Raw genomic sequence first — 17,881 nt, 5'->3', positions numbered from 1 at the left:
GTATGAAATAAGAAGTTTAGTTCACAGAAAACAGTTTAAATATAACCCCTGTCACAGAAAATAAAAGTGTGTAACAGTGGGAAACCTTCTTGTGTGTTACTCGGGAAATACTTTTTTGTGGTTGTTCATTTTGAAGAGCTGAACATCTAAAGGTTCATCAAAGAGACTAAACAAACCAAAAATGACACACCAGAGAAACAGATGCCATACTAAGGTGTGTGAAATCTGTTGTATGACTTCTCACAACAGAGAGTTACATGTCAGCTTATCCAACATGTGACAATTTATGTTCCTTTCACCATAAATTCCAAGAAAGCACCCTCTTCATCCTCCGTGACCTACATCAATATGCTTCACTGTCAAACCCCAAAACGTATTTTGACTAGAGGACCTCAGTACTTTGGCTTTGCACACTCTTATTCTAACCAGGAACAGGATGGGAGGGTGTGGGGTGTACTCCTGGACAATCACTGCTAGAGGCTTAACTGCTAGAGGTTTAATGTTAAAGCATCCGAAGTTAGGTGTGTAATAAGACCGGACACGAATTTACTGTCTGGAAAATCCAGTAGGAAAAATCACATGAGGCTCGGGCTACAAGCACAATCTGGCCTCAGCCACTGGACCTGCCCAACGTATGGTAAAGGGGAGAACAAAACACACCCTTCGAAAAGTCCACAGTCTCTGCAGTGTCCTGATGCCCTCCCACCCTTACATCTGCACCCCCCCCCCTACTTCCGTTTCCTACCTGCCTTTATGTATGACAATAAAATATTACTTAAAAAAAAAGACTAGAAATTCATTGGGGAAAAACAAGGGTAAAGTAATGTTATAGTTATGTGAAATGATTAAAAACAACGTAATGTTTTAAACTATCAAAATCACAGAAATTCATCAGTACTCAAGTAACCATTACTCGTGTCCTAACGTAACTATAACTCGCGAACCCTCCATGCACTGCTATTTACCCCACATATTACATCACTCACAAAATCTTCTATGACATTATCAATAATATCACTGCAACATTTGCAATGAAATTATTGATGAGAAAACTGTGCACTAGTTACAGTTACGTTAGGACACCACTGGTGAATTGCTGTGGTTTTGAGAGTTTAAAACATTAAGGGGGTTATTACAACTTTGGAGGAGGTGTTAATCCGTCCCAAATGTGACGGGTTTACCACCAGCCGTATTACGAGTTCCATAGGATATAATGGACTCGTAATACGGCTGGTGGTATATCCGTCACTTTTGGGACGGATTAACACCTCCTCCAAAGTTGTAATAACCCCCTAAGTCATAATTGGACATTTCACCTGACTATAACATTACTTCAACCTTTGTTTTTTTCAGTGGCTAATATATATAGATATATATAGATGTACACACACATACAAATATGTATAGGTTCACTGAAGAAAACAGAGTTATGTTTGTAGCTAAAACATGTAAAACCACTGAAATTCACCAGTTAAGTTTGTGAGTGCACTCATGACATAATTCATGGTCGTGCATCATGCACAAAACACCTATTTGTCCATGGCACACACAGATAAAAACAGTTAACTGGAGAAGAGCATGTTAATATAGCTTGCTGTAGCTCACGAATCGCCCTGAAGAGGTAGCTCGGTGCTATAGATAAACACAGGCAAGGCAGGATGCAAAGATTAAAATAGAACTGTCATAAACTGTTTACTGATTTTGACATAATCAGGACAAATGCAGATGTGATAAGGCAAGTTATTCCAATAAGACGGAGCCAGGTAAGTGAAGGACCTGCCACTGGGTCTTGTCAATAGAACATGAGGAACTGTTAGTATGGCTTCATCTTTGGAAGTAAATTCCTAACTGAACAGTAATGTTTACGTTTTTACGTGCTAAATAGCTAGGACAATTGCCCATTAATTATTTATCTGTAAGGCAGCAGATTTTAACAATAGTCCTTTTCTTAATTGGCTGACAGTGCAGGGCTCTCAGCAAAGGTTTGGATGCAGAACCAGCAGGAAGCCTGCAAACTAGCAGCGCAGCCGTGCCTTGGACCACTCGCAAACTAGCCATTAAATCTCATTTGCTGAGGCAAGTAAGGCAGTGCCATAGTCTAATTTGCAGATAATCAGAGCCTGGACAAGAGTTTTCCTGGCAGAGGGTGGAAGGTAAGAGAAAGCTTTCTCCAGCAACCGCATCATGTTGCAGCAGCTTCCGCTAATGGCGGCAACGTGGTCTTTCACAGAGACTGATATATTTTCAGGCCTAGATTGTTAATGACCTACCCGGGTGTAGGAGCAGAGCCTACTTCTACAGGCCACCAATCCGGGGTCCAAAGTTGCTGGGCATTACCAAATAGCATGATCTCAATTTTGTCAGCATTCAGTTGTAAACAGTTTGCTGCCATCCATTCTGCTCTCACTTGCATGCCATGGGAGAACTGACCCTTAATTTCTCCAAGTCTTTATCAAAGGAGATCATCCGCATATGATCATTTCAAAACCAAAGGTTCTAGCATTAGCAGCTAGTGGGGCGACGTAAATGTTAAACAGTGTGGGGCTTAAACAGGAGCCCTGGGGTACCCCCTTGCCAATCAACATTGTGTGAGACTCAAAGGTGCCCAAAGAGATAGTCTGTGTTCTATTTTTTAAGAACTCTTGAAACCATTGCAAGGCAGTACCACAAATGCCAATCTCGTACAGCGTTTGAAATGGCCTAGCATGACAGATGGCCATGCGTTATGCCATGTTTTGAATGTACTCACAAACATAACTGTTGACTTTCAGTGGTTTTATATGACTGAGACACAAAAGATAACTCCGTTTTCTGTTTTTTCAGTGAATTTAATTTTTTTTAAGCCCTTAGTTTTTAACCCCATTGTGCACCGCCTTTGACAGTGAGCAATGGGGGTTAGACAAAAGACTGCACTACACCAATAGCGTAGCAAGGATGTGATGGACCCTGGTGCAAGCAAGGAAAACAGCCCTTTTCACTGCTGTTGGTGGTGTAAAATACAGTAACAATTAGGGCTCAATAGGTCCCTTCATGGCCTTGGTGCCACTGCACCTTCTGCACCAGTGGGAGCTACATCCGTGCCCTGCACCAAACCTGCCTGGTTTGCCCAATCCCCGCCATGCAGGGCTTTCCTCCCTAACCAGTGGTGTTTGAAAGCAGGGTCTTGTCTGCGTCCAGACTCTGCAATTAACCTAGGGTAGGCACTGCACAGCAGAGGCTAGGCACAGGGCCTAGTCTGCAGTTAGGCCCAACCTCCTGCGCCTTTCAAGCAAAGCTAGCCACATATTTTACATTTTGACTGTGTTGTTGCTTTTTTTTTTTTTTTTTTTACACTGCAAGAAACTCACCATTCTACTCTGACTCAACAGAACGAGGTGCAAATCCAGCATTTAACATGGCCGTGGCAAGATCAGTTCCATGACTAAAACAATGCCTTTTTCCTCATTATTGTCTTATGTTCTCCAGGCTTCTAGTTAACTCTCACCAGCGCCTTAGGATTAGTCACCTTTGGGGTTTACCTCATAATGGCTGTAGAATTTTGATTTTCACAGCACAAAACTTGCACGTTTATGCTGACTTCAAAGTTTCGAGATGTCCCAAAACTTTTTTTAGCCCTAATCCAGCCAATCATTTAGTTTATATAAAAAATAAATAAGACATGATTCGTAAATCATGACTCGTGCGTTTAAATGGCAGAAATATGTAAAAGTGATAACCATTTAAATTATGCCGGGCACAAAGGATTTACAGCAAACAAAAAACACACATTCCGAGTAATGTTCTACTTTCAAGCCACGTTTGGTGTTATTGGCTCAGCGTTTTTGCTCTTTCTGTAAAAGAAAACCGAATAATTCTGAGCGAGCGGCAATAGAAAATGATACACGTTTTCACTCCTCATGAACTTTTTTTTCAATGATGGAACTTCAGGAAACTTGGCATGACAAAATTTAGCTGACAGAGTGCGTACCCATAGTTTAAATCGTCCACTGAGTCAAAATTTGTAAGCAAATTATAAAATCCTACTTCGATGGAAACTCGGTCTCAAACATAACAACACAGTGAGTACTGGCACCGTATAGTACATTTTATACTGTGTGCATCTGTATATATAGTCAATGACACGGGATTTTAAAGTGCACTTTTTTTAATAAAAGCTATTTAAACAAGTCCGGGTTGCAAGGAGTTCAATTTGTGCCGTATGGTAAAATCACAATGAAGAGGCTTTACAATTATTAGGAGAGTTGTTTCTCGAGTAAGAGTTACATTTTATCTCAGTGGCTGTGAAAAGTGGTTTTCTCATGTCAATTTGCTGTACTGGTGTAATAATCTCGAATTTTACATTTGCACAGGAGCAATAAGCACCCTAATGTGCATTTATTAGTACAGTTGTTCTATATATATTTACACTGATTACTTTACATATGGAAACAATTCACCTATTTGTCACAGGGCTTATTCAATATGGATGTATTCTAAATACATACAGTTAAGCCACTGCATTCTGGTTTTGGCTAAATATACTTTATTTAAAATAAATAAATATGAAAATGACAAAAACTACACATGTAGAGAATATAGTATGATATTTACCTCTATTGCTGAGGGAGAGGAGAGGCATCAGAGCCACTTGAGATATTGCTTCTCGTGATTCACTACCCCTCCACACACTCAACAATGGTAATAAATATCATATTATATTCTGCACATCTCACATATAGATAATTATCATAGAAAATGGTACCCGCCACTCCCTCATGAAGCAGACGTACATTATGGACAGGAGGCACATACAAATAGAAGAGCCTTTCCCATGTTTGTATAAGATGTGTGTAAAACTGTAGAAACACTGGTGAATAAAATGTTAGTGGCTCGGGAGGATTCACGTACGGTGGCAATAGTGAATTAACTGCTATTTAAGTAACTAACTGGTAATTCATATTCAAGTGGGCAATATACAATTCCACAGCCTTTATCAAGCCCTTTTCCATAAACCCTTCAAATGCAGCGCCCTTGAGTATAAGAAATTCGGCTTCTGCTACTCACTCACCCAGAGGAATCCTGGAGGTAGGGAGGTGCTGAGAGCGGAGAATCCAAGCAGTGAAGTCTGAACAGGGTTGTGTGCAATCGCTCCAAGCTGAAAAAAGAGAAATACTTCTATTTTAAGTTCTTTGGACACCTAAGACAACCTTCCACCCCTCCATTCAGGATATCACCACCAATGTTTAGTACAATGAGGAGACCCTGGGAAGATTTGATTAGGTATGACATTTTTGTGTGGAACGTGTGAGCTCTGCCCTAGATGGTGAGTGATTCGACCCTGGCCTCTTAGGAAATGTGAAAGGTGAAGCCCTGCTCTCAGTTGGAGAGAAGAGCGTGTGCAGAAATGGTTATGATGTCAGGATCCAATTAAAAAGTAGGAATACTGCTACCTGGAGGCCTCCATGTGAAACACGGACCGCAGAAGATGGCAGATGGGCCTCTGCTGTGGCAGACAAAGACAACAGCACTTCCGGGTCGTACATTACTACGGCATTCACTGGGGATTCAGGGGCACAAGGGACAAAGGAGGCACTGCAAGAAAGAAAACCCTTCTGTATGCTACAAACTAGCAAAGATTCTGGGTAGTCAAAGAGTAACAACTTGTGGAGTATCATGGTGCCCAAGGATGTCCTAGTTTATCCCGAGTGCTTTCAGCCCTGGGCATATTTAGGTTGAGCATAGCAGCGCGTCAGCGCTGCTTTTCTGACGTGTTGGTGTGTATCTGGGCTTTTAACCATGCCCACCTCACACCCATCACTTTCACTCGTTTGTGGACTTGCCTTCAAAAAATCCTTTCTTTTCAATGGTAACTGCTTTACGTTTGTCCCTCCCTAGGGCAGTGTTGTTACCTCCTTGGCCATGGGCCCTGTTAAATGGATAATTGCACTTTTGCCAATAACTAGGACTGCGGGAAAACTTATTTTTCCTTCTGTGTCTCCTCAACTCACCCAACGGCGCTTTGAATTGGCTTGCGTATGTCAACTGTTTTACTTTTCATTTTCAGTTTGTGTGGCGAGAAAAGTCCAGTTAGTAATTTTCAACACAAATAGCTCTAACTCGAGCAAACGCGAGACCCATTTCATTGCAAATGCTTGTTTGGTTTTCTCCTTCTGTTAGGTCTCTCCCAGAGTTCCCCTTCTTCTTGTTCTTAGGTTACTGCTGTTTTGATTACCTGTCAGTCTCTTTTCAGCTGGCTTGCTCGTTCCTTCTGAATTTATGGAGTGTGTCCTGGTTCTCCGTTAAGCTCTGCATGACATCTTTTTAGAAGGAAATTGTAGGATTCTTCCTATGCTCAATAATGAAAATGTCACTTACCCAGTGTACATCTGTTCGTGGCATCAGTCGCAGTAGATTCGCATGTTTTGCAATAGCTCGCCATCTGGTGTTGGGCCGGAGTGTTACAAGTTGTTTTTCTTCGAAGAAGTCTTTCGAGTCACGGGACCGAGTGACTCCTCCTTTTGTCTCCATTGCGCATGGGCGTCGACTCCATCTTCGATTGTTTTTCCCCGCAGAGGGTGAGGAAGGAGTTGAATTGTAGTAATAGTGCCCATGCAATGGAGTGACTAAGTATGCACCTATTTAAGGTTGAGATGATACATATACAAATAGTTGAAGGTAACTTCCAAACTGCTACAGGCTCCCGGGGAGGCGGGTGGGCACATGCGAATCTACTGCGACTGATGCCACGAACAGATGTACACTGGGTAAGTGACATTTTCAGTTCGATGGCATCTGTCGCTGTAGATACGCATGTTTTGCATAGACTAGTAAGCAGTTATCTCCCCAAAAGCGGTGGATCAGCCTTTAGGAGTGGAAGTAGTCTGAAATAATGTTCTTAATACGGCTTGACCTACCGTGGCTTGTTGTGCGGATAACACGTCTACACAGTAGTGCTTGGTGAATGTGTGAGGCGTAGACCATGTGGCTGCCTTACATATTTCTTGCATTGGGATGTTTCCTAGAAAGGCCATGGTAGCACCTTTCTTTCTGGTTGAGTGTGCCCTTGGTGTAATGGGCAGTTGTCGTTTAGCTTTAAGGTAGCAGATTTGGATGCATTTAACTATCCATCTGGCTATACCTTGTTTTGATATTGGGTTTCCTGCATGAGGTTTTTGAAATGCAATAAATAGTTGTTTAGTCTTCCTGATGTTCTTTGTTCTGTCAATGTAATACATCAATGCTCTTTTGACATCTAATGTATGTAGTGCCCTTTCAGCTACGGTATCTGGCTGTGGAAAGAACACTGGAAGTTCCACTGTTTGATTTAGATGGAACGGTGAAATAACCTTTGGCAAAAATTTAGGATTGGTCCTTAGGACGACCTTATTCTTGTGTAGTTGTATAAAAGGTTCCTGTATTGTAAACGCCTGAATCTCGCTTACTCTTCTTAGGGAAGTTATGGCGATGAGAAATGCCACCTTCCAGGTTAGGAACTGTATTTCGCAGGAGTGCATGGGTTCAAAAGGTGGACCCATAAGTCTAGTTAGGACAACATTTAGGTTCCATGAAGGAACAGGTGGTGTTCTTGGTGGTATAATTCTCCTAAGGCCCTCCATGAATGCTTTAATGACTGGTATCTTATATAGGGAAGTTGAATAGGTAGTCTGCAGGTATGCAGATATTGCTGCAAGGTGTATTTTAATGGAAGAGAAAGCCAGGTTAGATTTTTGTAAGTGAAGCAAGTAACCCACTACATGTTCTGGAGTTGTGTGTAATGGTTGTATTTGATTAATATGGCAGTAGCAAACAAACCTCTTCCATTTACTTGCATAGCAGTGCCTGGTGGATGGCCTTCTGGCTTGCTTTATGACTTCCATACATTCTTGGGTAAGTTGTAAGTGCCCGAATTCTAGGATTTCAGGAGCCAGATTGCTAGATTCAGCGATGCTGGATCTGGGTGTCTGATCTTTTGGTTGTGTTGTGTCAACAGATCTGGCCTGTTGGGCAATTTGATGCAGGGTACTACTGATAGGTCTAGCAGCGTTGTGTACCAGGGTTGCCTTGCCCAAGTTGGTGCCATTAATATGAGTTTGAGTTTGTTTTGACTGAGTTTGTTTACCAGGTAAGGAAGAAGAGGGAGAGGAGGAAAAGCGTAAGCAAATATCCCTGACCAGTTCATCCATAGGGCATTGCCTTGGGACTGTTTGTGTGGGTATCTGGATGCGAAGTTTTGGCATTTTGCGTTCTCCTTTGTCGCAAACAAGTCTATCTGAGGTGTTCCCCAGAGTTTGAAATAAGTGTTCAGAATTTGGGGATGAATTTCCCATTCGTGGACCTGTTGGTGATCTCGAGAGAGATTGTCTGCGAGTTGATTTTGGATCCCTGGTATAAATTGTGCTATTAGGCGAATTTGGTTGTGAATTGCCCAACGCCAAATTTTTTGTGCTAGTAGGCTTAACTGCGTGGAGTGCGTCCCCCCTTGCTTGTTTAGATAATACATTGTTGTCATGTTGTCTGTTTTGACGAGAATGTATTTGTGAACTATTATTGGTTGGAAAGCTTTTAGTGCTTGAAAAACTGCTAGAAGTTCTAGGTGATTTATATGCAGTTTTGTTTGATGTACGTTCCATTGTCCTTGTATGCTGTGTTGATCGAGGTGTGCTCCCCACCCTGTCATGGAAGCATCTGTTGTTATTACGTATTGTGGCACTGGGTCTTGGAAAGGCCGCCCTCTGTTTAAATTTATGTTGTTCCACCACAGAAGCGAGAGGTAAGTTTGGCGGTCTATTAACACCAGATCTAGAAGATGACCCTGTGCTTGAGACCACTGTGATGCTAGGCACTGTTGTAAGGGCCTCATGTGCAGTCTTGCGTTTGGGACAATGGCTATGCATGAAGACATCATGCCTAGGAGTTGTAATACCATCTTTGCTTGTATCCTTTGTGTTGGATACATGCGTTGTATGATGGTCTTGAAATTTTGAATTATTTGTGGACTTGGAGTGGCTACTCCTTTTGATGTGTCTATTATGGCTCCTAGGTATTGTTGTACCTTGCGCGGCAGAATGTTGGATTTTGTGAAGTTGACGGTGAACCCTAGTTTGAAGAGGGTTTGTATGATATGATTTGTGTGATTTGAGCACTCTATTAACGAATGGGCCTTGATTAGCCAGTCGTCTAGATATGGGAACACATGTATTTGCTGCCTTCTTATGTGTGCAGCGACTACCGCTAGACATTTGGTAAAGACTCTTGGTGCGGTTGTTAATCCGAAAGGCAGTACCTTGAATTGGTAATGTATTCCTTTGAATACAAACCTTAGGTATTTCCTGTGCGATGGGTGTATTGGTATATGGAAATAAGCATCCTTGAGGTCTAAAGTTGCCATGTAGTCGTGTAGTTTTAGCAATGGTAATACTTCTTGTAGTGTGACCATGTGAAAGTGGTCTGATTTGATGAAAGTGTTCACTACTCTGAGGTCTAGGATTGGTCTCAGCGTTTTGTCCTTCTTTGGTATAAGAAAGTACAGTGAGTAAACTCCTGTGTTTATTTGTGTGTTTGGCACTAATTCGATTGCATTCTTTTGCAATAGTGCCTGCACTTCTATCTCCAGGAGATTGGAATGATGTTTTGTCAAATTTTGTGCTTTTGGTGGTATGTTTGGAGGGAATTGTAGAAATTCTATGCAATAACCATGTTGGATAATTGCTAGGACCCAAGTGTCTGTAGTGATTGTGAGAAGGTAGCCTCTTTCTAGCCTTGTTACCCCCACTTTTGGCCTGTTTGTGAGTGTATGTCAGGGTGTTTGTCACTGTTTTCACTGTCTCACTGGGATCCTGATAGCCAGGCCTCAGTGCTCATAGTGAAAACACTATGTTTTCAGTATGTTTGTTATGTGTCACTGGGATCCTGCTGGTCAGGACCCCAGTGCTCATAGGTTTGTGGCCTATATGTATGTGTCACTGGGACCCTGTCACACAGGGCCCCAGTGCTCATAGGTGTGCATGTATATGTTCCCTGTGTGGTGCCTAACTGTCTCACTGAGGCTCTGCTAACCAGAACCTCAGTGGTTATGCTCTCTCATGTCTTTCCAAATTGTCACTGACAGGCTAGTGACCATTTTTACCAATTTACATTGGCTTACTGGAACACCCTTATAATTCCCTAGTATATGGTACTGAGGTACCCAGGGTATTGGGGTTCCAGGAGATTCCTATGGGCTGCAGCATTTCTTTTGCCACCCATAGGGAACTCTGACAATTCTTACACAGGCCTGCCACTGCAGCCTGAGTGAAATAACGTCCACGTTATTTCACAGCCATTTTACACTGCACTTAAGTAACTTATAAGTCACCTATATGTCTAACCTTTACCTGGTAAAGGTTAGGTGCAAAGTTACTCAGTGTGAGGGCACCCTGGCACTAGCCAAGGTGCCCCCACATTGTTCAGAGCCAATTCCCTGAACTTTGTGAGTGCGGGGACACCATTACACGCGTGCACTACATATAGGTCACTACCTATATGTAGCTTCACAATGGTAACTCGGAATATGGCCATGTAACATGTCTATGATCATGGAATTGCCCCCTCTATGCCATCCTGGCATAGTTGGCACGATCCCATGATCCCAGTGGTCTGTAGCACAGACCCTGGTACTGCCAAACTGCCCTTCCTGGGGTTTCAATGCAGCTGCTGCTGCTGCCAACCCCTCAGACAGGCAGCTGCCCTCCTGGGGTCCAGCCAGGCCTGACCCAGGATGGCAGAACAAAGAACTTCCTCTGAGAGAGGGTGTGACACCCTCTCCCTTTGGAAAATGGTGTGAAGGCAGGGGAGGAGTAGCCTCCCCCAGCCTCTGGAAATGCTTTCTTGGGCACAGATGTGCCCAATTCTGCATAAGCCAGTCTACACCGGTTCAGGGACCCCTTAGCCCCTGCTCTGGCGCGAAACTGGACAAAGGAAAGGGGAGTGACCACTCCCCTGACCTGCACCTCCCCTGGGAGGTGTCCAGAGCTCCTTCAGTGTGCTCCAGACCTCTGCCATCTTGGAAACAGAGGTGCTGCTGGCACACTGGACTGCTCTGAGTGGCCAGTGCCACCAGGTGACGTCAGAGACTCCTGCTGATAGGCTCCTTCAGGTGTTAGTAGCCTATCCTCTCTCCTAGGTAGCCAAACCCTCTTTTCTGGCTATTTAGGGTCTCTGTCTCTGGGGAAACTTCAGATAACGAATGCAAGAGCTCATCCGAGTTCCTCTGCATCTCTCTCTTCACCTTCTGATAAGGAAACGACTGCTGACCGCGCTGGAAGCCTGCAAACCTGCAACATAGTAGCAAAGACGACTACTGCAACTCTGTAACGCTGATCCTGCCGCCTTCTCAACTGTTTTCCTGCTTGTGCATGCTGTGGGGGTAGTCTGCCTCCTCTCTGCACCAGAAGCTCCGAAGAAATCTCCCGTGGGTCGACGGAATCTTCCCCCTGCAACCGCAGGCACCAAAAAGCTGCATTACCGGTCCCTTGGGTCTCCTCTCAGCACGACGAGCGAGGTCCCTCGAATCCAGCGACTCTGTCCAAGTGACCCCCACAGTCCAGTGACTCTTCAGTCCAAGTTTGGTGGAGGTAAGTCCTTGCCTCACCTCGCTGGGCTGCATTGCTGGGAACCGCGACTTTGCAGCTACTCCGGCCCCTGTGCACTTCCGGCGGAAATCCTTTGTGCACAGCCAAGCCTGGGTCCACGGCACTCTAACCTGCATTGCACGACTTTCTAAGTTGGTCTCCGGCGACGTGGGACTCCTTTGTGCAACTTCGGCGAGCACCGTTTCACGCATCCTCGTAGTGCCTGTTTCTGGCACTTCTCCGGGTGCTACCTGCTTCAGTGAGGGCTCTTTGTCTTGCTCGACGTCCCCTCTCTCTTCAGGTCCAATTTGCGACCTCCTGGTCGCTCCTGGGCCCCAGCAGCGTCCAAAAACGCTAACCGCACGATTTGCAGCTAGCAAGGCTTGTTAGCGTCCTTTCAGCGGGAAAACACTTCTGCACGACTCTCCAAGGCGAGAGGGATCCGTTCACCAAAGGGGAAGTCTCTAGCCCTTTTCGTTCCTGCAGAAACCTCAGCTTCTTCTGTCCAGTCGAAGCTTCTTTGCACCCGCAGCTGGCATTTCCTGGGCATCTGCCCATCTCCGACTTGCTTGTGACTTTTGGACTTGGTCCCCTTGTTCCACAGGTACCCTAGATTGGAAATCCACAGTTGTTACATTGCTGGTTTGTGTCTTTCCTGCATCATTCCTCTAACACGACTACTTTGTCCTTAGGGGAACTTTAGTGCACTTTGCACTCACTTTTCAGGGTCTTGGGAAGGGTTATTTTTCTAACTCTCACTATTTTCTAATAGTCCCAGCGACCCTCTACAAGGTCACATAGGTTTGGGGTCCATTCGTGGTTCGCATTCCACTTTTGGAGTATATGGTTTGTGTTGCCCCTATCCCTATGTTTCCCCATTGCATCCTATTGTAACTATACATTGTTTGCACTGTTTTCTAAGACTATACTGCATATTTTTGCTATTGTGTATATATATATCTTGTGTATATTTCCTATCCTCTCACTGAGGGTACACTCTAAGATACTTTGGCATATTGTCATAAAAATAAAGTACCTTTATTTTTAGTATAACTGTGTATTGTGTTTTCTTATGATATTGTGCATATGACACTAAGTGGTACTGTAGTAGCTTCACACGTCTCCTAGTTCAGCCTAAGCTGCTCTGCTAAGCTACCATTATCTATCAGCCTAAGCTGCTAGACACCCTATACACTAATAAGGGATAACTGGGCCTGGTGCAAGGTGCAAGTACCCCTTGGTACTCACTACAAGCCAGTCCAGCCTCCTACAGTGATTTCCTCCCATGCTTTGTAATAATGACTTATTCTTCCCCCCACTGGTGTTGTGTGGAGGGGGTGAGTGACATGTGAGTCACTGTTTAGTAGTAGGGGTTTTGGGGCTCTGAAATCTTCCTCTATTCCTAGGGAATTGCCCTCCTCTATATTGTCCCCGAAAACCTCCTCTATACTGTCCCTGGTAACTGGACGGTGTTGCTTGTGAGGTGCTGGCTTGTGTGCTCTGACCCCGAAACCCCCCTCTAAAGGGTGTTTTACGGAATGTGCTGTAATTCCCTCTGCTCTGCGGGGAGTAGAGTGTGCCCATGGCTTTGGCAGTGTCCGTGTCTTTTTTGAGTTTCTCAATCGCTGTGTCCACTTCTGGACCGAACAGTTCTTTTTCGTTAAAAGGCATATTGAGAACTGCTTGTTGAATCTCTGGTTTAAATCCAGACGTTCGGAGCCATGCATGCCTTCTGATAGTTACAGATGTATTAATTGTCCGTGCAGCTGTATCTGCAGCGTCCATGGAGGAGCGGATCTGGTTGTTGGAAATGGTCTGTCCCTCCTCAACCACTTGTTTTGCCCTATTTTGTAAGTCCTTGGGCAGATGTTCAATGAGATGTTGCATCTCATCCCAATGGGCTCTGTCATAGCGCGCAAGTAGTGCCTGGGAGTTCGCGATGCGCCACTGGTTTGCAGCTTGTGCTGCGACTCTCTTACCAGCTGCATCGAACTTGCGGTTTTCTTTATCTGGGGGTGGTGCATCTCCAGATGTGTGGGAGTTGGCCCTTTTCCTAGCTGCTCCTACAACGACAGAGTCTGGTGGCAGCTGTGTAGTGATGAAAACCGGGTCTGTAGGAGGCGCCTTATACTTTTTTTCCACCCTTGGTGTGATTGCCCTACTTTTGACCGGCTCCTTAAAGATTTCTTTTGCGTGCCGGAGCATACCAGGGAGCATAGGCAGGCTTTGGTATGAGCTGTGGGTGGAGGAGAGTGTGTTGAATAAAAAATCATCCTCGACCTGTTCTGAGTGGAGGCTTACATTGTGAAATTGTGCTGCTCTAGCCACCACTTGAGAATACGCGGTGCTGTCCTCTGGTGGAGATGGCTTCGTAGGGTATGCCTCCGGACTGTTATCTGACACTGGGGCGTCGTATAGGTCCCATGCGTCTTGATCTTGGTCACCCTGGCTCATGGTGGTGTGAGCTGGGGAGTGTGATGGAGTTTGTGCTGGTGAGACGTTAATCACGGGCGGAGGAGAGGGTGGTGGGGTAACTCTTTTCACCACTTTTGGTTGTGGTGTCTGTTCAGTTTGGAACTCCAACCTTCTCTTTCTTCTAATAGGGGGAAGGGTGCTTATTTTTCCTGTCCCCTGCTGTATGAAAATACGCTTTTGCGTATGGTCCACATCAGTTGATTGTAGCTCTTCCTCAAACCTATGCTTTTGCATTTGGGAGGTTAGCGAGTGCTCTTCTGTATAAGAGCCTGAAGCTGGGTCGGTTGCAGTTTGTTTCGGGACCGAAACCCTGTCTGCGTCCTTTTTCGGCTCCGAGGTGACTTTTTTCATTTTCGGGGCCGAAACCTGTCGGCGCCGATCTTCTTCGGGGCCGCTGTCTCGGCGCCGAGCCGTGTCTACACCGGCATCTCGGTGTCGATGCTTGTCTCCAGCACTTTCTCGGTCCCGAGAAGGCTGCGTGCCGGTGTCTCGACCGGAGTCGGACGATCTCGGCACTGTTTGGGCCTTTTTCGGTGCCGACGGTCGGTCACCGAATTTATGGGTGGAGCCATGGCCTGGTGGCAGTGGCGTCCCCTGGGCCTTGTAAATCTTCCTCTGAGTGGTTTTCGACATCTTACTCACGGTTTGTGTATCGTCGAATCCTTCGGAGTCTGAGTCTTGGATCGAGAAGGTACCTTCCTCTTCTTGTTCCTCGAACTCTCGGTGGGCTGTCGGCGCGGACGCCATCTGAAGTCTTCTGGCTCGACGGTCTCGGAGTGTTTTTCGGGACCGGAACGCACGACAGGCCTCGCGGGTGTCTTCACTGTGCTCAGGTGACAGGCACAGGTTACAGACCAAGTGTTGGTCTGTATAGGGGTATTTGTTGTGGCATTTGGGGCAGAAACGGAACGGGGTCCGTTCCATCGGCGTTCTTCAGCACGCGGTCGGGCCGACCAGGCCCCGACTGGGGATCGAAAAACTACCCCGAAGGGCACCGGAGCTCTTCGATCTTCGATGAGGTGTTGAATCTAACTACGCCGTTCCCGAACGCAACAATACCGACGAAAATCTTCCGAAATTAGCTATCTTTCCGTTCCGAAACTCGGAGCGACAGGAACACGTCCGAACCCGATGGCGGAAAAAAAACAATCGAAGATGGAGTCGACGCCCATGCGCAATGGAGACAAAAGGAGGAGTCACTCGGTCCCGTGACTCGAAAGACTTCTTCGAAGAAAAACAACTTGTAACACTCCGGCCCAACACCAGATGGCGAGCTATTGCAAAACATGCGTATCTACAGCGACAGATGCCATTGAACATGTATTATCTGATGGTGATATTTAGTGTAGTCATGGTACCTCACTGTGTTTACATCTCTACGAAGCAGTTGACATGATTGCCGAAGAGACAATTGGGAGGTACTACCTGACAAAGATCTATTCCCCACGGAGTGTGCTACAGACACATTGAGGTATTGTTTATAACCAAGTTTTCCTTGAATGATACCTTCCTTGGTGATTATTTTCTTTGATCCCAAATTTTCAGGACGAAATATGGGATTTCTACTGAATTCATCTGCCAATCACTACTCAGATTGCAATATGCGCAGGATGAGAAATAGTCCTTATTTTCAAGGGTAGAAGAGCGGTACGTATGTAAGCTGGTGCAGGTGAGGGTTAATAGCTGGCTTTCTCTTAATGAGGTGTGAGATCTCGCTTCAATTTCACTGTGAAAGGACAGCAACAGGTTCATGTTTCTATAAAATGCAAGATGCCTTTGGGATGGTAGGATATAGACCCGAAGTACACTGTGGAATGTGAATGATCGGTATTTTACATTTTTACAAGGGGTAAAAGGTCCATCCTGATTTTCTCTGTGAAACCGATGAATAATATGTTTTCTCCAAACCTTTCTATATATATGGTGAATTATACATATTTTCACAAAAAAAGCGTCAAAACCAAAGTTTCCAAGTGCCTGTTTGCTGAGTTATGAAGAATTAGAAAATGTAACATACAATAGAAAGGAAGCATGTAGTCACATCCAGACAACACTGTTTTTTGGGTTTATTCTTTATTTTAGTGGGTATGTTTGGCATGTAGGAGAGGAGTAAACCTATACACAGTTTAGGATTTCCACCCATCGTTTGAGGAATATGAAAGTTTAAGAAGGAGTAGATTGTGTGATTGAACACTTCTAGCAAGACAGCACATAATTGTAACATATTTGTGAAACATGGACGTCAACGAGCACATTGAACACTTAATAATGGGGAATAGCTTCAACTTGGTGTTCATGGCTTTGAAAGGACGAATGAGTCGTTTTGAAAATTCGGAAGTCTTGCAAAAAGATTCTCTGACAGACCAACCCCAAAAAGCTGCAGAATATGACCTATTAGTCGGCTGCTGATGTAAAAAGATCATTTCAGCGAAGAGAGTTCTGAAAGTGAAGTAATATTTAGCATTTCACTATTTAGCATTTCATTGGTTTTCTGTCCAGGCTCAGATGAATGTGATTAAAAAGGCCTTGGGACATCACAGAGGGAACAGTCGTGATTTCAAAATATAAAGTTTTGTGAATTTCAAGGCTACAATATTGATTAACTGAACCTCAAATTTGTTTTGTTGTGGCCATTGTTAATACAAAGCAGTTTTTTGTCAAAGTGTACCACTGTCATATTTCAGCATAGCAGTCAGTAAATCAGGAAGCCCCCCCCCCACCCAGCATTGTTGGCTCAGCCCCACAGCACTGTCAAGCTGGGGCATCGTTACCCTGTGTCTGGAGAGGAAGGTACCCGAGTACAGGAGGCAGTGGAGGACACAGCACTACCGGAAGAGAAAGCTAAAATGAATAGAGCTGAAAAATGGAAGAGAATGTACGGACATGCAGGGAGACCGCTGCAAAGTCTGGAGTATTTCAAGGTTTAATAAATGTAAGCGCCTTGGAGCAGAGAGTCTCCCAAGTGTTTAAAAGAGAGGGCCACAAGAAAAACAACATGCCACATGATCTGTACATATATTTTATAAAGGTATGTATGTGGCACAACATATTATACGATTGGGAGCTGTACAACAGAAACGGGGAAGCAAATAACACTTGCTTAAAAATCTGAGGGCGTCCTTCATTGACATTGATGTGCGGTAAGCAAAATAATTAGTTACTTCTAGATAAGATGTGCCTTCATGGATACCTTTTTCTGAAGTGGGGGTGCGGGACAGGTGTTTGCCGAATCTGTGTTGGCACAGAGTTAAAGATCATTGGTGCTCTGCAAAAGAAGGCCTGTTCTGTCTCTTTCCTGCTAGCTCTCATCTGTTTCAAGCTTGGTCATGTCCTAGCTGTATGCAGTGTGTTCACCACTAGATATTTCATCCTGTTCTCTTGGGAAAGTGGCGTGTTGAAGGCAACAGAGTAGAATATGCTGCAGGAGGTACTGAAGGAGATTTGGTCTTGTATTGGGCCTGGGTTGGCGGGTTGATCCATTCATATATTCTCAGTCCCAAACCAAGGGCTGCTGATGATGCATAGCAGAAACGTAGTACACTGTCTGGAAAACCTCCAAGTAGGGGACTGCCGCTGTCCCAGGTTAAAAGGGCTGTGGCTTGGTAGGCGGAGTGGAAGTAGTGAACTGGGACGTATGCTTTGACTTTATAGAGAAATTAGACTTGTGTCAGGCAGCCTGTGACTTAGCTACTAGATCCAGGTGAGCAGTAAATAGCTAGAATTACCCAATTGTACGGAAGGCTTTCATCATCGTGACTGATTCTGAACTGTGCTTCTTTTAGAGTTTGAGTTCATCTGAGAAGCGTTCTTCACAATGT

The 17,881-nt window shown here is 44.7% G+C and overlaps 1 protein-coding gene across 11 annotated transcripts in view; it reads right to left on the bottom strand.

Moving 5' to 3' along the window:
• Positions 1 to 17,881, bottom strand: part of ARHGEF10L (Rho guanine nucleotide exchange factor 10 like) — a 552,090-nt gene that overhangs the window by 82,605 nt on the left and 451,604 nt on the right. For all 11 annotated transcript variants that reach the window (XM_069240675.1, XM_069240678.1, XM_069240680.1 and 8 more), the window contains one exon: positions 5,048 to 5,134. In XM_069240675.1, coding sequence (XP_069096776.1) covers positions 5,048 to 5,134 — 87 coding nt within the window. The remainder of the gene's footprint in view (positions 1 to 5,047; positions 5,135 to 17,881) is intronic.

The sequence above is a fragment of the Pleurodeles waltl genome, chromosome 6 (genome assembly GCF_031143425.1).
Source record: "Pleurodeles waltl isolate 20211129_DDA chromosome 6, aPleWal1.hap1.20221129, whole genome shotgun sequence".
Lineage (NCBI taxonomy): Eukaryota > Metazoa > Chordata > Amphibia > Caudata > Salamandridae > Pleurodeles > Pleurodeles waltl.
The sequence above is the reverse complement of the archived record's forward strand: the minus strand, read 5'-3'. Positions and strand labels throughout refer to the sequence as shown.